The sequence below is a fragment of the Prunus persica genome, chromosome G2, assembly GCF_000346465.2.
Source record: "Prunus persica cultivar Lovell chromosome G2, Prunus_persica_NCBIv2, whole genome shotgun sequence".
Classification (NCBI taxonomy): Eukaryota; Viridiplantae; Streptophyta; class Magnoliopsida; order Rosales; family Rosaceae; genus Prunus; species Prunus persica.
Window position 1 is genome coordinate 4,260,715 of NC_034010.1, and position 25,924 is coordinate 4,286,638.

Below are 25,924 nucleotides of genomic sequence, written 5' to 3' on the forward strand. Positions count from 1 at the left end.
ATTTTTATATTTCATCCAATTGCCATACAACAGCCAGGTAATTGCATATGTGAAATCTAATTGCACAAACTTTAAGTGCAAATGGATTAACGAGGGAGGGGGAAGAGGGAGATAACTTGGTCTTGTCTGGTGCATAAGACTTTACATTTCAACTTCATTTATGAATAAATATGATCTTTCATCCACTGTAAGAGGCTTAACTGCCACTATGCATAGCCGTAGAAACCAAAAGAGGCAGCTCTTTCATCAAAAGAAAATCCGTATTGAACATCACAATGCTATTTCTAGAAATAACAGGACTATAATCGGTAAGAATACAACTCAACAAAATATGAACCCACCAGTGTATTGCACACTAGTGAATATGAATTCAGGATGGAAAATATAATTGAAAAAAGAATTCATAAAACAAAAACAAACTCCACTTTCAACTAAAAATCCAGAAAACAATTTCAGAAAATATGCCCTCATTTATATAGAACTTAATACTAATAGAACGAGAATTGTTACCTATAGAATGGTGGAAGAGAAGATGAGGGAGAGGATGGAGAGAGAGCACGAGACCGAGCTGGCCAGTGAAGAGATAGAGCGAGGTATTGAGAGAAAGAGCCAGCCGCCAAGAGAGAAGAGGAAGAGCAAGTGAACAATTTCGTACCCAGGTGGTGGCGGGAAACCACCGTTCTTAGCTCAGCAAAACTTGACGTCAGCTGTTCTCGCTCTCTCTCTTCCCTTCCTTTCTTCTGTTCTTGAATAATCAAACCTTCATCTTAACAAGCCCAACTGAAGAAGAGAGAGCAACCATGGAAAAAAGACTGATCTTGGCAAGAAGAAGAGAGACACGAGTCGTGCTAAGAAGAAGAAGAGATAGAAGTCGCAAGAGAGCCTTCTTTCTTTTCAGATTTCTCTCTTTTTCTTTTATTTTTACCTGGAGCAACCCATTTAACCGGTCACTCACTATCAATGGTGTAGATTACCCCACATCTCACAACAGCTCATTCAATGGCCCACATAATTGGAGCATCCATGCACCTGGCGCATGGTAGGATTTTCGTTTCTTACTATAGGATAGGACATCCATGTCCTACATAATCAATTACACAAAACAAATCAAACAGATCATAAGGCCTTCTCCAACCCATTTGGGGCTAAACCCAAATTTCCCCCCTCCAAAAAGTAACTATTTGGATTTTGCCTGGACTCAAATCGTTTTTTCTCCCAACGCTCTAGACTCAAATTTTAAGTCCGCAACTTTATTAAATTGTTCAAGAATGATTTAAGTCTAATTTTTTTATTATTTTTTTTATGAAAAACTTTTCTTTATTTAATCTTTTTAAATAACTTCATAATTTAATTTTTTTGAAAAATTTGACCTAAAAAAATTGAAATTCCACAAATATAATTTTATTCCAAAAGAAAACACACAGCATAAAAAAACACAAGATAATTGGAAAACAAAAGAAGGATTGAAACAATTGTCCACCTCATTCACCATCTCCAAAGCTCCTCCAAAGGTGATCGATCAAATCATGTCGGAGACTTTGATGCACATGTGGAGATCAAACTCTATTATGACGAATCATGTAATCAGAGAGAGTATGCCTATCTTGGTAGTACTCGTATGTAATGCTTGGCTCCAGCTCATATTGTCTTGTTTTGGCCCTCCTGGATTGTTGACACGCATCCTCATCATCAGATTCCTCTTCAATATATTCGTACTCATCCTCCACAATCATGTTATGCAAAATTATACACGTCATCATGATTGAGTGGAGGTTATCCTTGCACCACATATGTGCAGGGCCCCGAACAATAGCCCATTGAGCTTGTAGTATTCTAAATGCTCTTTTAACATCCTTCCTGTACGCTTCTTGCATTTGTGCAAAAAACCTCTTCTTTGGGTTATCAAGAGAAGAGATGGTCTTTAGCAAAGTAGCCTAACGGGGGTAGATCCCATCTGCGAAATAGTAGTTGTGGAAGAAAAATATCTCACCCTAGGTCAAATAATTAGGCCAATCAATTTGGAAATTATTTGACCTAATTAGGAGTTACCTAACCTAATTGGGAGTTACCTAAATTAATTGGGAGGTTATTTGATTTAAATGAGATGTATTTGATTCTTGCCTTAATTAGATATTTGATTTAAATCAAATCTCTAATTACACCAACCTCGCCAAATCAGGGAAGAATAATTCCTTCCCATTTATGGAATTATTCTTCTGAAACCCTAGCCTCTAAGCCACCTATAAATAAATGGCTATGCACAAGGGTTTGAGGTACGTCTGAATTCCTACTGAAACTCTGCAGAAATTATCCCTCACAAACCCTAGCCGCCATACTCTTTCTCTCTGTCACACAAAGCTCCGGTCACCCGGTTTTCCTATAAACACCTAACCTAACTTAGGCATCGGAGGACGTTTGACCAACACCTCCCGGGTGTAGTTCTTTTACTCCAATTTGTTTTGCAGGGAGAAAGAGAAGTGAAGAAGACGAAGGAATCTTAGGTGAATATTCTTGTGGGATGAAAATCGCTCCCCCAATAGCCTTAATGGTATTGTTTCCGTTGACAATATATTCAACATGATGAGCCACTCCATGTACCACATCATCGAACAATGGAGAACGAGCTAAAATGTTGACATCATTGTTGGATCCGGTGTCTCCAAAAAAAGGTATGCCATATCCATGTGTCGTATGAGGCCACGCCCTCTAGCATAACAGTGGGGGGTTTTTTTTTTTGGTGACCGGTAAACTAGCTTGCCCAAGTAGATGGGAAATTCTTCCATTCCAAATACATCCAGTCAAGACTTTTTCTAACATGCCTGGGAAGCCTCGATGGCTTGCCTTGTGCAATAGCCTGTAAAGGTCAGTTGGATTTAGAGACATAAGGTACCATTGTCCATACACGGCTTCAACAGCACAACAAAACTTACAGAGTGATTCAAGAGCTGTACTTTCACCCAATCTACAATACTCGTCTGTTGCATTAGTCGAGCATCCCCATGCGAGCATATGAAAGACAACGGTTAACTTTTGCTTAGGGGATACCCTTGTCGACCAAGCCCGTCTTTTTTTTTTTTTTGGCAAAAGTATGGCTCGTGGTTGACAACATCATTCAAGATGCGGTAAAACAACTCTTTCCGCATTTGGAACTGCCTACGAAAGTTCATAGTATTAAAATATGGCATTTCAACGAAGTAGTTGGACATGAGATTGCGATGGCGATCTTCCCTCTCACGGTTCTTGTACTCACGACCGACTATCGACCCACCATGTTTGGTGGCTTCATTCTCTAGTGAAGTATGGTGGAGAATGTCTTGTCTCACTCTCTGATGTTCTTCCTCATCATCTGAATCATCATCAAACATAAAGGAAAAGATGGCCTTGCCGCGGTTATCCATTGAAAGCTTGAAATGATATGAAAAGTATGAGAATGAAGAAGATGATATACTTGAAATAATATGAAAAGTATGAGAATGAAAGGAGATAGATGAAATTGACGAAGGAAAAATAAATTGAGAAATAGAAAAAATAATTTTGGTAGATTAATTGAGAAATGAGTGAGTATTTATAGAGTTTGGAGTGAGTTTTGGAGTTGGATCTAATTTAGATTAATTTAAAATATTATTTTGATCGTTGGATTTAAATTTCAGCTGTTGGATCTTTTTTTTACCATTAAAATAGCTTAGATTTAATCTAGATCGTTGATTTAAGTTACTATTAGAATTTAAAAAAATAAAATTTAAATTGTTGCCGTTGGATTGGAACGGAAACATAATCTAGATGCGACACGTGGCAAACTGCTGCGTCAGGGAGCAGAAAAGTGCAGGGCGCGGGCCCCAATCTAATTTCTTGCATAAGGACTTTGCTAGTTGTAGGTGGGCTCCACTGAATTTTTTTGGGTCCAGGCAATACTTGGACTGCTATTTGGCCCCAAGTTTAGGTTTTCCCAAATTTTGGCCCCTTCATGTTCTTGGGTCTGGAGAGGTTTTGGACTATATTTTGGGTTTGGCCTCATGGGTTGGAGATGGCCTTACACTACTAGAAAACCATAGTATATGCGATGATTGGTGATGAATTTATTGTATCAGGTAATTTTACATGTGGATCAATCAGTGATGACATTAGCATGAGTATTTGAACATCCTAATCACTCATAGCGGGAGGAACCAAGTCTTTATGGCTCGTTTGCTACACCGTATTCGACTCTGGTTGGAGTAAATAGTCCATGTCAGGTGTTTGGTGTCAACTTGTATTATTTAATTACCTGACTATTTTAAACGGGTTGGGCTTTTAATACTCTCCTTACCCGACTAATTAATACAATCCACACACCCCGGTTTAGATAATACATGCTTAATTATACAGCCAAAAAAAAAGAACACACACGTTCACATGAAAAATCCGACGACGTTATGTTCATCTTCTTCTCCCTATGGGTTCTTCTCTGCTATCTTCTCCAAGGTTACATATTGATTGGCTCGCTTAATTCTCTCAGATTTTGTCTAACTCTATTTTTGTTTTTGTAAATGTCAAACTATATTTGTATTGGTCGTTTATTATTAATATCCTATTGCTGTTGGTTTAAAAAAAGAAAATTTTTTTTGATACAATCAACACCTTCGTACATGCATAACATGTATAATTACACCAATAATTCATGTGGAGAAATTCATTTGACAACAAAAAAATATATTTAAAACTCATTTGACAAATGAAGACTTGTTCTAAAGTTAGTGGAGACCAAGCCCACATATTGGAAAGAAGCATCATGATGCCTCCCTTTTATTTGCCTATAAATAGGTATCCTTACTACTTGCAAACACACACACAAAACCAATGAAGAAGAGAACCTAGGAAGAAAGAAGAGAAGGAAGAAAGAGGGGGAGTGAGAGGAGAGAAAAAGAGAGCAGAGAGAAATTCTCCAAGAGAGAAAATGAGTCACATATATTGTAAACACTGAAGTTGTAGCCCTATTATTTTACATAGTGGAAAAGTTACTGCTGCTGCTCTCTGAGGATGTAGGCATGGCCGAACTTTGTTAAATATTGTGCTTTATTTACTTTATGTGCAGCTTAATATTCTTACATATTCCAGTTCATTTTACAACATATTGTCAGCATGAGAAGCTCTTAGGTATAATTTGAGAGATTTGATGTGGTTATTTGAACCTATAAGGCACACGGTTCCAAACCGTCATTTTGAAAAGACATGAAAACCACTAGTGCAAGGTTAAGAATTTACCCAATTATTATAACAGGAAGGGGGCATACAACAGAAAGATTCTTTTCACCTGCAAGGAAGGAGCAGGCTCTGTAAAATCTATAAAATTTCATTATATTCTGGAAGCCTCTGAAGAAAGAGGATGGCACCTCTTAAGCTTAGCCATGAGCCTCTCGTGGTCTCCCAAAATCTTTTCATTGGAAATCTGCAGCATGTCAAGCCTTGTTTGTGTATCAATGGAGTATGAACTCACCAGTTTCAATAAGGCCTTATTTTCTTCTTTAAGTTTCTCAACCTCTTGTTGAGACGCATGAAGCATTCTTTGAAGAGATGAATTTTCAGTGTTCAGTTTCTGAATCTCGTTTACTCTGGCATGCAAATGATCAGCCATGTTAAAAACAGAAGCAACACTATGGATACTAAAATCTATTAAGTCATCAATAGCCTCTTCGTCAGACCTTTCTGTTAACAGTGTTTCATCTATAGGAGTAAAGAAATTCCTAGCTACTATGATAGCAGTCGTATCATTCATCATCACATAATCATTAACCGTGAGATGACGATTTTGGGATATAAAGGATGGACGCCAGACTTTGGCATCACGGGTTGTTTGGGGAGCAACATTTAAATCAAAATGCTTTGGGTGAGAAGAAGAGGAAGCCATTTTACGAAGGTTTCGAGGAAAGTCTTAGAAAAGCTGAATTTTCAGAAAATGGAAGGAAGTTGAGTTGAAACGCAGTTACTCCAATTAGGCTTTACAAAGGCAATATCTATAGATGGAAATGTGGCAATGTATCCAGGATCCCAATATTTTCTCGGATCCCCATATTCTCTTTTTATCTTCCAGATTCCAAAACTTCACGTGGCTTTCATTAATGTATGTCGGCACTTTAAGGGTTTCAAGGATTATTTTGGTCAAAGCCGATCTTGGTTTGCAGATTTCACGGAGTTACTTTTTCAAAAGTATCTCGAGAACCTCACAATTTTCTGTAGTTAATTTGAGATTCACTGGATCAAACGGCTCCTCTAATTTGTGTATAAATATGTTACTAAAGAAATTTTCTTTACATAATACATCCAGTTTTCTCCATATCTAGTGGTGCAATATCCACTTGTTTTTCCTATCAGTGAGTTCTCGACGTACTTGAGAAGCGAGACTATCTCTGATCATCCATTCAGGAAGCAAGATTATCCCTGATCACTTTTCAGCGAGATCAGGAAATTGTAAGGACGACCACATGCTCTAATCTCTTGAAGTTCTTCTATGCTAGGAGAAATGAGAGTTTGTTGTCTGTTACCTCACTAGTTTCCTTCCTTGATTTCTTGCCTACCTTGCAATCAATATCACAATTCTTTGTATCTTTTCTTTCTTTTTATAACTCTCTGTTCATAAGGGATTTTGTCTCTTTAGAACGAAGATCTGAAGAACAAATCCATGTAGTGAACCTAACATTAAGGGTTATTTTTTTTGACAGAGACATAAGAATTGTGATTTTTGCTCATGCAGGATATAACTAGATCATCAGGCATTACACTGTATTTGCTGAGCCGATACGAGCTTCAATGATATTTGAGCAAAGTTTCTCTCACCTAAGGATGTAAGCAATACTTGTATTATTTCACGCGTGTACTCTTATTTTGATATTTTGTACGACATCCTTAAAGGTAACCAAATGGGGAGATAAGGCCATTCCAAAAGAACATCCCATTCCAGAAGAATGACTTGCATTATAGATCGTTCTAGAAGAACGACTTGTATTATGAACATTCCAGAAGAATGTCTTGTATCATTCTGATATGTATTCATGAATTATTAATGCAAATTTCACAGATTGCAAGTTGGATACATTGATAATACACTGCATAGATTAAAGTCCCATAAGAACAGAATATGGGTATAGCAGTGATCAATATGATGCAACCCTGTTGCGTAGCAAATGATATGGATTGAAGCCCTGGAGGGACATTCCATTAACATGTCAATATTAATACGGTGCACGCCTAATGCATAGCAAATTATATGGTTTAAAGTCCTAGAAGGACAATTAATTGACATGTATGTATTAATCTGTGCATGCCTGCAGCATGACAGATATATGGGTTCTAAATGTTCCAACTCTCTACTATAAAATAAAGCTCCATTGGAGGTTAAGATCCACATTCTCACATAATTCATCTGATAAGAGATGTCTGTTTGGAAAGAGACAATAAAGCCCCCTTGAGTGGCTTACGAAGCAAAAGCAAAGAAATGCTATAATTAATGCATGCACATGCACATGCACATGAGAATAATGGGATCATGAAATGATGAATGACAATTTTTGATTTTGGAGTAGCTACTCAAATCATCAATGAGTTGTGTTGATTGGAACCACGTTCTATTATTAAATGTAGACAATATCATTGGCTAAAAATGGAAAGAGGCAATTCCATTACGGATGAGAATGAACGTGAAAGAACAAAGAACCCCAAAAGATGTTAACCCTGAAGGTTATACATGGGTTTTTGGAATAAAGAGGAATATACTCACTTTATATGACACAAATTCTGGTAGAAACAATGAATGTTGAGGTTCTCCATATTTACAGATACAATTGTGCCTTCTTGTTGTACATTTACGAAGACCAACATGTTATCTTCAAGGGTTATTAAATGCACGAAGCATATCGCCAGAAGCGATTCCCTAAAGGTGTACAAGCAGGACAAATAGCTCGATATAAAGCTATATAATGTGTCATAAAGTGTAATCCCTTAAATAAAATCCCTGAAGGATTGTAATTGCATGAAGCAAGTCTTTGAAGGACATGTGCTTGAAGCACAAATTTTGTACTCAATATTAATATGTATAAATTGCCTCAGTGAGTGCATTAATTATAATATGGTTGCATTACATTACAACTCCTGAAGAGTTGATAATTAATTAAAACTCCTGAAGAGTTGGTAATTAATTAAAACTCCTGAAGAGTTCAAGAAATATTTGTCTCGGCCTGAAAATCAAGCATTATACCAACAAGATTCTCGCTTATACTAAGAAAGTATTGAAGCATTTTTATGTGGACTAAATGTTAGGCACTTAAATGATTTTTAGGAAATATTCTAGACCAAACATTGTATTTTCCAGATAGAGCTCAGCTCCATCACCACCACTTTGGAATGATGTAACACATATTTGATGTCATCTCCGCATAAAATAATATACGAGCATATTCTGGAAATTCTCTATCATTTACATAGAGATAGCTCACTGGAAGTATATTTACTTACTCATCTAAGTAATTTTTGATGGTAGCATCCTCCACTCACTCCGAAAGATTTTTCCTCCAGAAAGTTAGTCATGAAGATTTTAGGGGGAGATATTCATCATGGGGAGCATCCATAAGTATGCTACACTAATTTCTGTACTATTATTCTTTCAACCAGTTTCCTACTTCACTAGGCTTTCTCCTAGCAAGGCTTAATTAAGCAACCAACATGTTACTAGTGGTCTCCAAGGGGGAGTGTTGTAAAATTAGTGAAGACTAAGCCCACATGTTGGAAAGAAGCATCATGATGCCTCCCTTTTCTTTGCCTATAAATAGGCATCCTTACTACTTGCAAAGACACACAGAACACCAACGGAGAAGAGAACTCAGGAAGAAAGAAGAGAAGGAAGAAAGAAGGGAAGTGAGAGGGGAGAAAAAGAGAGCAGAGAGAAATTCTCTAAGAGAGAAAAATCAATGAGTCAAAGATATTGTAAACACTAAAGTTGTAGCCCTATTATTTTACGTAGTGGAAAAGTTACTGCTGCTGCTCTCCAAGGACGTAGACATGGTCGAACCTCGTTAAATATTTTGCCTTATTTACTTTATGTGCAACTTAATATTCTTGCATATTCCAATTCATTTTACAACAAGACTATATATTTCGTTTAGTGGAAAAATTATTGTACTGTCTAGTTTTGGTCTTAATCAACTGAGTGCGCCGTACAACACTATACCTTTTACTAAAGAATGCTTTTTTGTTTGGTTCTTTAAACAAAAAAAAAAAAAATTGATTGAATTATATGTTTCTTGAAACGTATTTATCATGATGTCATGTTCATGTCCTTGTGTCTTGCTCCTTTTTTTCCCCTATGTTTTTCTATGATTTACCAGTCTTTCTCTGTTAGGCAGAGGTGAGGTTTGCCTTTACCTACAGCAAACTAGCTACCTTCGTTGGAGAGCAGAGGTCCCCTTCTTCTTTGTTTTTTTTTTTTTTTTTTTTTTGTCTTTCAATTATATCTGACTCTCAGAAAATTGGAGGAAAGAGAACTCAAACTGATTCAGGAAGCAGATCGTCAAGCTCATCCATTTTACAAGATGATCAAGAAGGCTTTTCACCAACCTCATCAAACGCACTGGTACTTGTCCAAAACCCACCAATTGTCTCCTCCTACAATGAGAGAATCCGCCCCATGCTTGATGCCATTGACAAGCTCCGCAACCTCATGGTTATGGAGGAAGGCATACAGCTACCCACCATTGTTGTTGTGGGAGACCAGTCATCTGGCAAATCCAGTGTTCTTGAGTCCCTCGCCGGCATCAGCCTTCCGCGTGGATGGGGAATCTGCACAAGGGTTCCTCTCATAATGAGGCTTCAGCACCACTCTGATCCTGAACCAGAGCTTTCACTGGAGTACAATGGCAGAGTTGAGCACATTGATGAGGACAATATTTCTGAGGACATTGTGAATGCCACCAATCTGATTGCGGGGGACTGTAAGGGAATTTCAGACACCCCATTGACCTTGTTGGTGAAGAAGAATGGTGTGCCTGATTTAACCATGGTTGACCTCCCTGGAATCACTAGGGTTCCAGTTCGTGGACAGCCTCTGAATATCGCTGATCAGATCAAAGATATGATCATGAAGTATATAAAACCAGATGAGAGCATCATTTTGAATGTTTTATCTGCTTCTACTGATTTTAGCACATGTGAGTCAATTAGCATGTCGCGGAGTGTGGACAAAACTGGTGAGAGGACTCTGGCTGTGGTTACAAAGGTTGATATGGCACCAGAGGGGCTGCTGGAGAAGGTTACAGCTGACGATGTGCATATTGGTCTTGGCTATGTCTGCGTAAGGAACCGGATTCGAGATGAAACGTATGAGGAGGCGAGGACTATTGAGGATCGATTATTTGAATCTGATCCTTTTCTTTCAAAGATTGATAAGTCTGTGGTTGGAATTCAGGTTTTGGCTGACAAGTTGGTCCAAATTCAAGCTGCTAGCATAGCTAGAAACTTGCCTGATATTGTAAAGAAGATCAATGACAAGCTGAATTCTTACCTTTCAGAGCTCAACAAAATGCCGAAAAAGCTGTCATCTGTTGCTGAGGCCATGACTGCTGTTATGCAGATCATTGGAACATCCAAAGAATCACTTAAGAAAATTCTTGTGAGGGGAGAATTTGATGAGTTCTCGGATGAGAAACACATGCATTGCACGGCTAGGCTTGTTGAGATGCTCAATAAGTGCTCAGATCAGCTTCACGAGTGCAATGAGAGTGACCCCAAAAGTAATTTCCTAAAGGAGGAGATTGCAATTTTGGAGGAGGCAAAAGGTATAACCCTTCCCAATTTTGTTCCGCACAATGCTTCTCTTATAGTCTTGCAGGGTAAAGTTAGGGGGATTTTGAGCATACCTATTGGGTTTGTTGAGCAGGTTTGGAGTTATATTGAGGATGTGGTTTTGTCTGTGTTAATAAGAAATACAGAAAACTACTACCATGTTCAATTGTCTGCCAGAAGAGCAGGCCATAATCTTATTGAAAAGATGAAAGAAAGGTCGATTAATTGGATGGCGGAGATAGTGGAAATGGAGAAACTAACTGATTATACATGTAATCCGGAATATATATCCGAATGGCATAGGCTCATGACTGAACAAGAAACATTCATAAAAAAGGTCTTGCATGATTATCTGATACTTGGACCCAACGCTAAGATAAACATAAATGTAGAGGGAATTGGGATGGTTGAAGTTGGAGGTCTAAGGAAGTACCCACATGTCCTATTGTCTCAAGCTTTCGACTTGAAAATGCGGATGACTGCGTATTGGAATGTTGTGCTGAGAAGGTTGATTGGCATCATGGCTTTGCATTTGCAGCTGAGTGTTTCAAACCTTGTGAACAAGGACGTGGAGATTGAGATTATGAATGAACTACTGGGACCTAGCCATGGTGGTGGGATTGAGAGGATGCTGGAGGAACCTCCATCAATTGCAGTGAAGCGCGAGAAGCTCATCAAGAGCATCAAAAAGCTGAAGGAGTCTAAAGAGGTTGTGTGTAAGATCATGGACGACAGGTTTACTCACGCAGATTACCTTGTGTGATAGATAACTAAGGGGTCCAGTTAAATTATGGTTTGTTTCGTGTGAAAGAAGGCATTTTGCCAATGATGTGTGGTTGATCTGTTTGTACTTAATTATGGATCTGCAATTTGTTTATCATGTACCTGGTTTGGTTGATGTTCTTGTGTGGATGATCTGTTTCTACTTAATTATAAGCACATTCTGTTTTTGTCTTTGGGTTGCTAAACCTTCCCAGGCTTGTTCCTGGAATAGGAGGAAATTTCTATCCTCTGTTCCTTCCTAGATCTCTACTTCACGACACTGAGGGTGATGATAGAAACACCTTCCTTTGTCATGATCACAATTTGAACCTTTTTGGGGGCTTTTCTCTTTGAGTTGGGACCCTTGTTAGTCTTCCATTTGGTCAATAAGTAAACTCAACCAAGTAGACATGTCAATATGGATCGGATTTTGAACCGAATCCAATTGGAATTCGATGTAATTAATAGGAGATGGATTGGACTTCTCAATCTGATAATTTGATTACAATCCGATAATCCAATTATAGATGGAGACGAATATGGATTATAATTGATCATATATGATAATAATCCGATATGACTAAGTATGAAGTACAATTTAGTTTTTCTAGGCTTTATATTAATATTTTATATGTATAAATGAGTAATTTTAGTGTTATATGCACTAATGATACACTTAAAACTAATTATTATGGTAAAATATCACAAACTGATATAAAAAAAAAGTAGATAAATACAATAAAAGAACGAGTCTACTGATGAAATTTTGATTTTTTGTACATCACAAAGTAAATCAGATAATAATCCGATCTGATCTGAATTCGACGTGTAACAAATATGTATTCATAGGTGCAATCCGCTAGTCCAAATACAATATGAATCCGATATTCCGATTATAAATGAATTCGAATATAGATCGAGGTATATCCGATCTGAATCCAACCCACTAAATCCCAAAGAAAAACAGTGTTTCTTTTTATAATAAAAAAATTACAAATTCGTTCATTATAAAAAATATTGTTTTAAAATGTTCAGTATTACATTAATTTTTTTTTTTTTTTTTAAAAAAAGAAGAAGGTGTTGTAAAAGAATAAACATGTGGAGCCCACTAACTATTCATTACTATTCATTTGGAGACTTTTGGTAGAGTTTGTCTGTCACGGGTGAATAGTGAATAGTGATGAATAGTGATTATTTCAGCCTATAAATAAGAAGAGAAACGGAAAGAGAAGAGAAGGAAAAAAAGAAAGAAAGAGAAGAAAGAAGAGAAAAGGAAAGGAGGAAAGAGAGAAGAAAAGGAAAGGAGGAAAGAGAGAAGAAAGAGAAAGGAGGAAAGAAAAGAGGAAAGAGAGTCAGGCAGAGAAGAGGAAGAGAAGGAAGAAATAGGGTGAGTGAGCAGAGAGAAAATTCAGTGAGCCACACATATTGTAAACATTAAAGTTGTAGCCCTATTATTTTACATAGTGGAAAAGTTACTACTGCTGCTCTCCGGGGACGTAGGCATAGCCGAACCTCGTTAAATACTGTGTCTCATCTACTTTACGTGCAGCTCAATATTCGCACATATTCCAGGTCATTTTATAACACGTTATCAGCACGAGAAGCTCTCAGGTATAATTTTTGTGCTGCACTATTATTTATACTACTAACCATTATGTTGATGTAAAGAAGAAAAGCCAACGCATCTAGCTTTCCACTAATATATCAGTATAATATATATATATATATATATTATATATGAAAAGTTGATGGTAATATAATATACTATATTTATCTGCTTTTCTATTACTAACCACTAACAAAAATGGACCCTTGGTAATACTAAACATATTATCAGTGGGAGACCGTTACTAATACTAACATTTTTCTTATTTTATTCGGTGGTGGTTTTAACCCCATATTTATTTTATTTACTGTATGGTGTAGGTTTATTACCCATACAACAGTATTTATTTAAGAGGGTGGTGCGGGTTTATCGCCCATGCCTTTGCTTTTATTTAAATGTATGGAGCAGAATTAGTGCCCATACAAGCACGTTTACTTTATCGCAAATTTACTTTTACTTAAAGTATTATTTATGGTATGGTGTAGGTTTATTACCCATACGGCAATATTTATTTAAAGGGTGGTGCGGGTTTATCGTCCACGCCTTTGCTTTTATTTAAATGTATGGAGCAGAATTAGTGCCCATACAAGCACGTTTACTTTACCGCACATTTAATTTTATTTAAGGTATGGTGCGGGATTAACGTCCATACAGCAAGCGATTTAATTTATTTAAGGTATGATGCGGGATTAACGTCCATACAGCCAGCAATTTAATTTATGAATTTAATTTACTGCACATTTACATTTATTTAAAAGGGTGGTGCGGGTTTATCGTCCACGCCTTTACTTTCATTTAAAAGTATGGAGCAGAATTAGTGCCCATACACGCACGTTTAATTTATGAATTTAATTTACCGCACATTTACATTTATTTAAAGTGTAAGATCCCACATCAAACCAACGGAGAGGGGGGTGATGTGCCTTATATGGCACACCCGCATCCATCTAGCACGAGGCCTTTTGGGAGCTCACTGGCTTCGGAGTTGTAAGAACTCCGAAGTTAAGCGAGTGGGAGGCTGGAGCAATCCCAGGATGGGTGACCACCCTGGGAAGTTGCTTCGTGAGCTCCCAGAAACAAAACCGTGCGGGCAGTGAGGGAGGCCCAAAGCGGACAATATCGTGCTACAGCGGAGTCGGTCCGGGGTGTGACAATTTGGTATCAGAGCCACTCTGCCGTGTGGTGCGAGTGTGCCGACGGGGACGTCGGACCCTTGAGGGGGGTGGATTGTAAGATCCCACATCAAACCAACAGAGAGGGGGGTGATGTGCCTTATATGGCACACCCGCATCCATCTAGCACGAGGCCTTTTGGGAGCTCACTGGCTTCGGAGTTGTAAGAACTCCGAAGTTAAGCGAGTGGGAGGCTGGAGCAATCCCAGGATGGGTGACCACCCTGGGAAGTTGCTTCGTGAGCTCCCAGAAACAAAACCGTGCGAGCAGTGAGGGAGGCCCAAAGCGGACAATATCGTGCTACGGCGTAGTCGGTCCGGGGTGTGACATAAAGTGTGGTGCGGGTTTATCGTCCATACCAGTAATTTATTTACCAGCAATTTATTTTATGGATTAATTGTGCTGTATGATGAGTTTTTACAGTATGCAGATCAGGACCAGAAGTTCCTTGATCCTCATCATACAATTACATCAGGACTTGAAGATCCTTGATGATGATATTAATATGAGAGCTGACAGTCTCTCCGGTACTGTATTTGTAAACATGTGATCGAAATTAAGGGTCCTTGATCCCTGACATGTAAATAAGGACCTAGAGTTCCTTAATGATGTAACAGTACCGTATTGGTTCATAGTGCCGTACACATTGATGATAACTGTACTGGCAGATGAATAGATACGTATTCATGACTTGATGAATAGTACTATTCACATGAATAGTGACGTATGCATAAATATGAACCATTTTGGGTAAACCGTCACTATATACAAAAAGGAACCTGCAGTTTCATGGTGCCGTACACATTGATGATAACTGTACTGGCAGATGAATAGATACGTATTCATGACTTGATGAATAGTACTATTCACATGAATAGTGACGTATGCATAAATATGAACCATTTTGGGTAAACCGTCACTATATACAAAAGGGAACCTGCAGTTCCTTAAACTCATGGATGAGCAATTAAATGAGATGCCAGAAGTTCCTCAAAATATGGACAATTATGTAAGGGCTTGAAGTCCCGAAATATGTACAGAAAAATGTAAAAATGTCCATACCATGAGAATATGTGGCTTTGGCCTGAAGTTCAAAATTTAACAGTGTTGAGAACCTGAAGTTCCAACAATTAAATGGACAACCCTTGAGGTATTATTGCAAATTGTGGTATGCCACATATTTCTTTGGCATAAGAAGATGATGAATTTAAAGTTCGATTTTGTTATAATCGACACCTCAAGGAAGAAATATATTTTGTGAATTCCGGTTGTTAAGAATACACCGCGAAATGGATAATATCAATATAAACCTCAAATAATGAATTGAGGCTCCCCACATATTTTGTTATATCTGGGCCGGAAGCCCATGGATCCAAATATATGAGAGATCCTAAACTTGAAGTTGTGGGTATATAGTAGTTAATGCTCTTCACTACTATATTGCGATATTATCATGGCTTTTACTCAATTCACATTTCATGTCCATTTGAAAAGGGCAAATAAATTCTGAGTTTGTGCCCAGGCCAAAAGTTCCGGGCTACCATGCAATTTGGGAGAGACAATGTGGTTATTTGAACCTATAAGGCACAAGGTTCCAAACCGTCATTTTGAAAAGACGTAAAAACCACAGGTGCAAGTTTAAGAATGTGCGCAATTATTATTACAGGAACATACAACAGATAGATTTTTTCCACCTGCAATGAAGGTGCAGGCCCTGTAAAATCTATAAAAATTACATTATGTTCTGGAAGCCTCTGAAGGAAGTTGAGTTGAAACGCAGTTGCTCCAATCAAGTTTTGCAAAGGCAATATCTATAGACGAAAATGTGGCAACATTTCCAGGATCCCAATATCTTCTCGAATCCCCATATTATCTTTTTCTTTCCCAGAGTCCAAAACTTCACGTGGCCTCTAATAATGCCTGTCGGCACTTTCGGCATTTTCAAGTATTATTTTCATCAAAAGCCGATCTTGCTTTACGGATTTCACGGAGCTACTTTCTCAAAAGCATCCCGAGAATCTCGCAATTTTCCTATGGTTAATTTGAAATTCACCGGTTCTACCTATTCATTTTATTTGTGTATAAATGTATTACTAACGAAATTTTCTTTGCAGAAGACATCCAGTTTTCTCCATACCTAGTGATGCGATATCTACTTGTTTTTCTTATCAGTGAGCACTCAATATGCCTAAGAAGCAAGACTATCTCTGATCATCCATTCAGGAAGCGAGACTATCCCTGATCACGTTTCCACCACATCAGGGAACTGTGAAGGCAACTTTATGCTCTAATCTCCGGAAGTTCTTCTAAACTAGAAGAAATGAGAGCTTGTCGTTTGCTCCCACCAGCTTCCTTCCTTGATTGCTGAGCATGTTGTCTGCTCCCACCAGCTTCCTTCCTTGATTGCTGAGCATGTTGTCTGCTCCCACCAGCTTCCTTCCTTGATTGCTTACCTTACCTTGCAATCAATATCACAATTTTTGTATCTTTTCTTTCTTTTTATAACTCTCTGTTCATAAGAGATTTTATTTCTTTAGAATGAACATCTGAAGAAAGAATCCATGATGTGATCCTAACTCTGAGAGTTATTTGTTTTTGACAGAGAAAAGAATTGTGATTTTTGCTCTTGCAGGATATAACAAGATCATCAAGCGATACTTTATATTTACTGGGCCGATACGAGCTTGAATGATACTTGAGAAAAGTTTCTCCCACCTAAGGATGTAAGCAATACTTGTGTTAAGCGATACTTTATATTTACTGGGCCGATACGAGCTTGAATGATACTTGAGAAAAGTTTCTCCCACCTAAGGATGTAAGCAATACTTGTGTTATTTTATGCTTATATACCTATTTGATATTTTATTTTGAAAGGTAACCAAATGGGGAGATAAGTCCATTCCAAAAAAATGGCTTATATGTATCCATGAAATATTAACGCAAATTTTACAGATTGTAAGTTGGATACATTGATAATACACTGCACAGATTAAAGTCTCATAAGAACAGAATATGGGTATAGCAGTGATCAATATGGGTGCACGCCTGTTGCGTAGCAAATGATATGGATTGAAGTCCCGAAAGGACAATCCTTTGACATGTCAATATTGATATTATGCATGCCTAATGCGTAGCAAATTATATGGGTTAAAGTCCCATAATATGGGTTAAAATCCCATAAATTAATTGACATGTATGTATTAATCTGTGGCATGCCTGCAGCATGACAGATATATGGGTTCTAAATGTTCCAACTCCCTAAATGGAGATTATCCACGCCCTACTATAAAATAACGCTCCATTGGAGGTTATAATCCACATTCTCACATAATAAAAGCCCTCTGAAGTGGCTTGGGTACCCAAAAGCAAAGAAATGCTTATAATTGATGCATGCGCATGCACATGAGAATGGTGGGATCATGAATTGATGAATGACAATTTTTGATTTTGGAGTAGCTACTCAAATCATCAATGGGCTGTGTTGATTGGAACCACGTTCAATTATTAAATGTCGACAATATTATTGGCCAAAATGGAACGAGGTAATTCCATTATAAATGAGAATGAACGTGAAAGAACAAACCCACAGTACGAACCCCAAATTTGTCAATACTGAAAGTTATACTTGGGTGTTCGGAATAAAAGGGAATATACCTACTTTGTATGACACAATGTTTCTGGCAGAAACAAGGAATGTTGGGTTTTCTCCATATTTATAGATTCAATTGTGCCCCTTTATTGCACATTTACGGAGACCAACATGTTATCTTTAAGGGTTATTAAATGCACAGAGCATATCACCTGAAGTGATTCCCTAAAGATGTATAAATAGCTGGGTTAAAGTTATATAATGTGTCATAAAGTTTAATCCCTTTAAACAAAATCCTTGAAAGGATTGAAATTGCATGAAGCAAGTCCCTGAATGACATGTGCCTGAAGCACAAAATTTGTACTCAATATTAATATGCATAAATTAACTCAGTGAGTACATTGATTATAATGTGATTGCAACACATTAAAACTTCTGCAGAATTCAAGAAATATTTGTCTCGACTTAAGGATCGAGCATTATACCAACGAGATTATTGCTTATACTAAGAAAGTATTGAAGCATTTTTATGAGGATTATCCGTTGGGCACTTTAAGGATTTTCCGGAAGTATATTGGACCGGACATCATATTTTCCAGATAAGGCTCAACTCCATCACCATCATTTTGGGATGATGTGAGGTATATTTGATGCTATTTCCGCATAACACCATGTATGGGCATATTCTTTCAAGTGAACTTATAAATAGCCCAAGCGTTATTAGATATACGGACTCTGAAAAATTTTATGATTTCCATAGAGATAGCTTACTGGAAATATATTTACTATATGAATTGTTGGTGGCTACATCATTCACTCACTCAGAAAGATTCTCAATCCAAAAGATAGTCATGAAGACATCAGGGGGAGATATTAATCAAGGGGGAGCATCCAGAAGTATGCTATACAGATTGTTGTACTCTTCTTTCCATCAGTTCTCTACCTTACTAGGTTTTCTCCAAGCAAGTCTTTAATGATACAACCGACATATCATTAGTGGTCTCCAAGGGGGAGTGTTGTAAAAGAATAAACATGTGGAGCCCACTAACTATTCATTACTATTCATTTGGAGACTTTTGGTAGAGTTTGTCTGTCACGGGTGAATAGTGAATAGTGATGAATAGTGATTATTTCAGCCTATAAATAAGAAGAGAAACGGAAAGAGAAGAGAAGGAAAAAAAGAAAGAAAGAGAAGAAAGAAGAGAAAAGGAAAGGAGGAAAGAGAGAAGAAAAGGAAAGGAGGAAAGAGAGAAGAAAGAGAAAGGAGGAAAGAAAAGAGGAAAGAGAGTCAGGCAGAGAAGAGGAAGAGAAGGAAGAAATAGGGTGAGTGAGCAAAGAGAAAATTCAGTGAGCCACACATATTGTAAACATTAAAGTTGTAGCCCTATTATTTTACATAGTGGAAAAGTTACTACTGCTGCTCTCCGGGGACGTAGGCATAGCCGAACCTCGTTAAATACTGTGTCTCATCTACTTTACGTGCAGCTCAATATTCGCACATATTCCAGGTCATTTTATAACAGAAGGAGGAAAACCACAACACCATGGGATGGGACTGTGAACAGTTGCAGTGGCGTTCTATGAGTTTGTCTTAAGTTCTTTTAGTTTTTTTTTTTCAATTTCTGGGTAATCAAAATAATTATCTTATACCCAACAAATTTGTAGTTATTATTGTTTTTGGTTACAAGTTAACAAAAAAACAAAACAATTTGGTTGATTGGATTTATATTGGTCAAGTTTAGTGGGCTAGATTGGACCAGTTTGGATTGGGCTTGGAGTGTTGGATTGGTTTGACTTGGATTGGACTGAACTTTAATATGTTGTTTGGTACATTAAGTTGGGCTAGACTGAATTGGACTAAAGTCCAATCTGTATTTGGTACAAAATGCAAATATGGGCCGGATTGCATTGGACTTTAAAAAAAATTTATTTTAATGTTTATTATTATTTAATATAAAAAATAATTAAATTTAATATAAAAAAATGTACCCAAAATTAAAAATAAGAAATCACATAAGATACCATAAAAATAGTCCAAAAATTCACAAAATTAATAATAAAATGAAAATTCTTTTAAGTATATTCAAATGATCAACACCTTATGTTATGTTGCTCTATTTGCCATCAAATCATTAAAACATCTCAGTAGCCAAATTATCCCTTCATGCAGATCATTGGTCGAATGCGGCAATGATATCAATAGTGCCATGATCTACATTGTTCTCAATGAGGGGATCATAATAAATTTCTTGCTCCATTGGATCTATAGACATCTCTCTCCTAATTAAGTTGTGTAAAAGACAACAGCCCGTTATTATTCGCATTGTGTTTGTATTGGATAGAACAATGGACTCCTTAACATTGCCCAACGCATCTTAAGAAGTCCAAAACAATGTTCCACCACGTTTCTTGCTGATGCATGCTTCATGTTAAAGTATTCTCGATGGTCCAAGGGTGCACATCCTTCTCTCCATTCCGATAAGTGATATCTCATTCCTTTGTAAGGTGCAAGAAATCTCTCACAATTTGTGTAACCAACATCCACAAGGTAATAATAACATAAAGAATAAATAGGAGCTAATTAAAAAATAAAATTCAAATTTAGGATGATTTACACCTACACTATATGGTATACATTAATCTTACCCGTCGGAACCTTTAACCCATATGGCCTATATATCGCATCTCTAAGTACTCTAGAGTCTAATGTTGAACCCTCCCAACCCGGTTAGACAAATATGAATCTCTTATCTCGCTTCCTCTACACCTCAAACACGTTGGATTGTAACATCCTTAGCACCTAATCTTATTATACAAAAACCAAACACACAAACACTGGATTTTGATGCAATAATTCAGATTAAAAACCTAAGTTAAATCCATTGCTGTCATATGAAATGTAGCTTCATCGAGGGGTTCTCCCTGAAAACAGGGTCTCAGTTCCACCTCAAAAAAGCGGATGCAATCATCCTAGGTCAGAACAGCAAAATATTCAAATAAAAATTGTAACAAGAAGATTTTCAAAACATAAAACAGCAGATCAAAGCAACTGACACAAAAACTTTTCATAATTAAAAATAAAAATAAAATATGATTTTAGAAAATTGCTTTTGAACCCAACTCACTCATAAGACTTAAAAAAATATTTTAAACTGATAGTAATAAGGACCAGCACTTGAAACTGATGTTCATAATCTCCAATTAATCACCCAAAAAAAATAGTTAACATGCAGTCTTTGCTGGCACATTCAAAATGCATAGTATGAATCAGACTTGTTGGCCCAACACTAAACCCTAGAAGATTTGTGGACAAACAAACAAACATCATGAATTCTACACCAGATATTTCCCAAAACCCACCCTGCAAAACCCCAACCATCGACAATATCCCATTCTTCTTCCAACAAACAAAAGAATTAACAAAACACAAAAACCCACCCCCATCATCATCATAACCCTTCTGCACATATCTTCCACCAAAACAGCAAACTCACTCACTCCCCTAAAAACCATAATCCTCCAAAATCCATTTCACAAAAACAAGAAAACTCCAAGTCCAAGCTCCCCCACCCCATCAGTCAAAGTTTTAAACAACACCCTAATAGCCAGTAATTAAAACACGCTGAAAATATATTAGGCCATGATAGTCTATGCCAACCTTACTAAATCTGGAATTTTGAAGAGAAAACATTCAGCATATCCAACTGATAGTATTAGATTACCAGATAGCCCTTTCACTACTTGCTCAGGATCCAATACTTCTGGGTATAAAATAGCTGATATCCGAAACCATGGCCTTGAGAAAGAAGACCAAGGTACAAATCACTAAATCATTTTTGGAAAGAAAAAGGGCAAGAAACCTTATAATGAATATATTCATAACAATCTGTCCATAGAGAGAGATAGAGAGAGAGAGAGAGAGACATGTTTTCCCGCTTTTAAATTCCCTAAGCAAATCAATGATTTTGACAAATTGAAAAGGAAAAACACAAGAAATACTGGTAATTTAATAACAAGAAGGTGTTATGTGTGTGTATATATATAGGAACTTAATTATATATATCATTATGATCAGACAACAAAGTTTAACATACATAACAGATATATAATATAATCAAGAATGAAGAAATAGTAAGAGCCCAAGGCTAAGGTGTAAACTAACCTAGCTAGAGATTTGAGCATATCAACGGCGAAGATCTGAACTCCGATATCTGCAAGAGAAAGATGTATGTACTTGATGATCTCAATTCTCAAACTCAGTGGCAGCAGCACTACTCAAACTACCCAAAAGGCCCATAATTTTATGGGAGGGGAAGAAAACGTTAATTGCATGTGTCGTTGTCGACAAAGAAAGCAAACAATAAGTAACCCAATTTCACAAATCCACAAACCGAGAAGAAAATTATTGGAGAAAGATAGGTATTGCTCACCAGCTTATGAAAAACTCAAGATCACCTACTACAGTAATCAATCATCAAGGTAACGAAGAAAAAGAGATGAAGAGATGAGGAGAAGACACTACTACGTTTTGCTAGTTGCGCGACGAATACAAATTCGTCGCACAAAATGCGATACAGCAACGGAAAAAAGTTTTGTCGTGCAAAAAATTGAAAACTTACGTGACCAAATTTTTTGAAGCTCAAATCCTCTTAGCGCGACAGACATTTACCTTCGTTGCGCAAAGTGAGCGAAAAAAAACCCGGGTTTTTTGTTGGCGCCAAACACTTGCGCGGCGAGAAGAATCGTCGCGTAAGAAAACCTAGAGCGACGATGGGACACTTCGTCGCGTAAAGGTGAACACAAAACAGTGCGATCCCGTTAATTGGCTGCGAAAACTTGTGCGACGACAGGTTTCGTCGCAAAAGACAGCTTAGCACGACGAAATCGTTTATCGTCGCGTAAGAAAACGAGGGATTTTTTTTTTGGCCCCAAAATAATTGAGGGGGGATATTTTTTGTTGCGCGACGGAATTAGTTTTCGTTGCTTAAAGTTTGATGTCGGTACATTCTTGCGCGATGGAATTTGGTTTTGAGCAACGATAGTTAGAATTTGCGCGACGAAAGTTTGTGCGACGAAAATATCATGCGTGGCGCAAAAGTTTTTTGTCGACAAGTTTTTGCGCGACAAAAAAAATCGTTTTGTGCGACGGAAAAATGGTTTTTTGCAACGGTAGTTTGCGTGACGAAATTTATGGTTCGTCGCTTAAAGTCCTTCTTCTTCATATCAGAATTCTGCCATTGCAGAGGTAGAATGCAAAAAAATTTTGTTTCTGCCTCTCTCTCAACCTCTCTGCCGCTGCCTCTGCTGGAAATTCAGTACGTTCATTGGGTAAGTATTTTTTGTCGTTAGTTTAAAAGTATTAATGTAAATTCATACTAACGCTATTAATTTTGTTCTCGTTAGGGATATTTGTAATAAGCGATTGGTGGAGAACGATTGAGAAGGTATTTTGTTCGTTTTATATATTAAAAATGTTAAAGTTAGTTTGTTATGCGTATATTTTTTTTTGTGAAGTTATATTTATATTATGTTGTTAAATTGTGCGTGACGTAGCACAATGTGTTGTGATGTATGAAGTTAATTGAAATTAACTTTGTATTTTGATTTGTATGTTTAGTAACATATAGTTTCCCGTTCGAGATTAGTTGGATTTTGTATATGGATGCGTAAAGCATGACTGCGGTCCAATTAATTCTTGAATTGTCCCACTATTTGGACAGTTTGGTAATGCATAGTATTGTCACGTAATCTACGACTACAGGATTATGTTTCGATTGTGGAGATTTCGGTGTCATCTCGGTACGTTCTTCGGGTGGTACGTAGGTATTTATACCTATTCCCACCTCAAGAATTGTATCAAGATACTGCAGAAATTCATCCATGTCGAAATCTAATCTCATGTAGCCGTAGGTTACATGACAGGACTATGCATTCCCGAATGGGATAGGGCCCTTACCGGAGGCATAAGGTGACATTATAACTTCGTATGAAGTTGTTGTGATTGTTGTGTTGTGATTGTGGTTTCAGGAATTATGAGCAGAAGGTGGATACAGAACCCGAATAGATGTGTAGACGAATACTTGGATGGAATCGAGAATTTTATTGAGTTTGCACGTAGACACAACCCGGGTGCAACTAGAATCCGTTGTCCTTGTAGGAGGTGTAATTACAAGTTGTGGGAGACAATTGAAAATGTTGGATTTTATTTAGTAAGGAATGGAATGATTGAGACATATAGCATTTGGAACCTTCATGGGGAACAATTAGACCATGCTTCGTCTTCAAATGCCACAAGAATGGACAATGTTGAACCTATTGTGGATCCTAATGATCAAGTCATGGATATTATACATGATGCTTTTCCATTTGCATCGACCAATATCAATCACGAAAGGGAAGATGATGTGCCTACACCAATAGACAGTGCGGAGTTTGAACAATATGAAAAACTGCTAAAAAATGCCAACCAAGAGTTATACCCGGGGTGCGAGAGCTTTTCCGTTCTCACGGCCATTGTAGAGCTAATGCACGGAAAAATAAGTATCGTATGTCGAACCTATGTTTCGATTACTTTTTAGAGGTTTTCAAGAGAATGCTTCCGACGGACAATTGTTTGCCGAAAGACCATAAACACGCGCAGAAGGTGTTGAATGGTCTTGGATTGGGTTATGAAAAAATTCATGCTTGCAAAAATAATTGCATGTTATTTTACAAGGAGCATGAAACGTTGGATACATGCCCTATATGCAGTGAGTCGAGGTTCAAAATGACATCTCAGAATAGAATGACTAAGATCCCAAAAAAAGTCATGCGTTATCTGCCCCTGAAACCTAGGTTGCAGCGATTGTATATGTCGACGCATACTGCCACAGACATGAGATGGCATAAGGAAAAACGGGTAGACGATGATGTGATACGGCATCCTGCAGATGGGGAGGCATGGAAAGAGTTCGATCGAACGTTCCCCGAGTTTGCTGCTGATCCCCCAAATGTGAGATTGGGACTTGCCACTGACGGATTCAATCCGTATGGGGTTCTAAACCAACACCACATCACTTGGCCGATTTTCGTATTCCCATATAATTTGCCGCCTTGGAAATGCATGAAAAAAGAATACATGATGATGACTGTTTTGATAACTGAGGATCCTGGGAGGTTAATCGATGTTTACTTAAGGCCGCTGGTTGATGAGCTGAAGGATTTATGGACAAACGGTGTTCGCACGTACGATAAATCAACTGGGAAGATGTTCACTTTGCGGGCAACAGTTATGTGGACTGTGAATGATTTTCCAGCATATGCAATGGTTTCTGGGTAGAGCACAAAGTGTTATATGGCATGTCCTGTATGCAAGGAAGTTGTAACTTCTGGTTGGCACGCGGGAAAAGTTTGTTACCTTGGTCATCGGAGATGGTTGCCATGGGACCACGAGTGGCGGGAAAAAGATAAAGAGTTCGACGGGAACATAGAGCGTCGCCTCAGACCTAGAGAATGGTTCGGTGATGAGATCTTGGAACAGCTTAACCGTTTGGACTTTGCTCCGTTCGGAAAAATAGTTAGTCGGACCAGACCTTCTACACATATGAACTGGACTCACAAGCCTATGTTTTTTGAGCTCCCATATTGGTCGAAACTCAAATTGAGGCACAATCTAGATGTGATGCATGTTGAGAAAAATGTATTTGACACATTGGTGGGCACGATTCTAGATATCGAGGGCAAGACAAAGGACACAATCAAAGCCCGTCTTGATTTGGAAAGAATGGGCATACGAAGGGGTTTATGGATGAACAGGGACAGTGATAAAGCTAGAAGGGATCTTGCATTCTTTTCTATGAAACCGAATGACAAAAAAGAGTTTCTAAAGTTTGTATCGTCTGTAAAGTTTCCTGATAGGTAAGCTTCTAATATCGCACGTTGCGTGAATGTTGACGGGGGTAAATTTACTGGACTGAAGAGCCATAACTGCCATGTGTTTATGCAACGCCT

General features: G+C 37.7%; 2 protein-coding genes and 2 long non-coding RNA genes across 4 annotated transcripts; 1 reads left to right on the top strand and 3 right to left on the bottom strand.

Moving 5' to 3' along the window:
* LOC109947551 lies at nucleotides 147-890 on the bottom strand. The gene is made up of 2 exons (XR_002270316.1): nucleotides 511-890; nucleotides 147-284 (listed from the first exon to the last, which is right to left on the bottom strand). It is a non-coding gene; the product is annotated as an uncharacterized LOC109947551 (long non-coding RNA).
* Nucleotides 1,557-1,874, bottom strand: LOC109947225. The gene has a single exon (XM_020557138.1). The coding sequence runs from the start codon at nucleotides 1,872-1,874 to the stop codon at nucleotides 1,557-1,559; it is 318 nt and encodes a 105-aa protein (XP_020412727.1).
* Nucleotides 7,780-11,763, top strand: LOC18787224 (dynamin-related protein 4C). Its single transcript, XM_007220782.2, has 2 exons — nucleotides 7,780-7,791; nucleotides 9,368-11,763. Exons 1-2 carry the CDS (start codon nucleotides 7,780-7,782, stop codon nucleotides 11,567-11,569), a joined length of 2,214 nt encoding a protein of 737 aa, XP_007220844.2. The 3' UTR covers nucleotides 11,570-11,763.
* LOC109947554 lies at nucleotides 19,966-22,431 on the bottom strand. Its single transcript, XR_002270321.1, has 4 exons — nucleotides 22,366-22,431; nucleotides 22,098-22,215; nucleotides 21,658-21,731; nucleotides 19,966-20,403 (listed from the first exon to the last, which is right to left on the bottom strand). It is a non-coding gene; the product is annotated as an uncharacterized LOC109947554 (long non-coding RNA).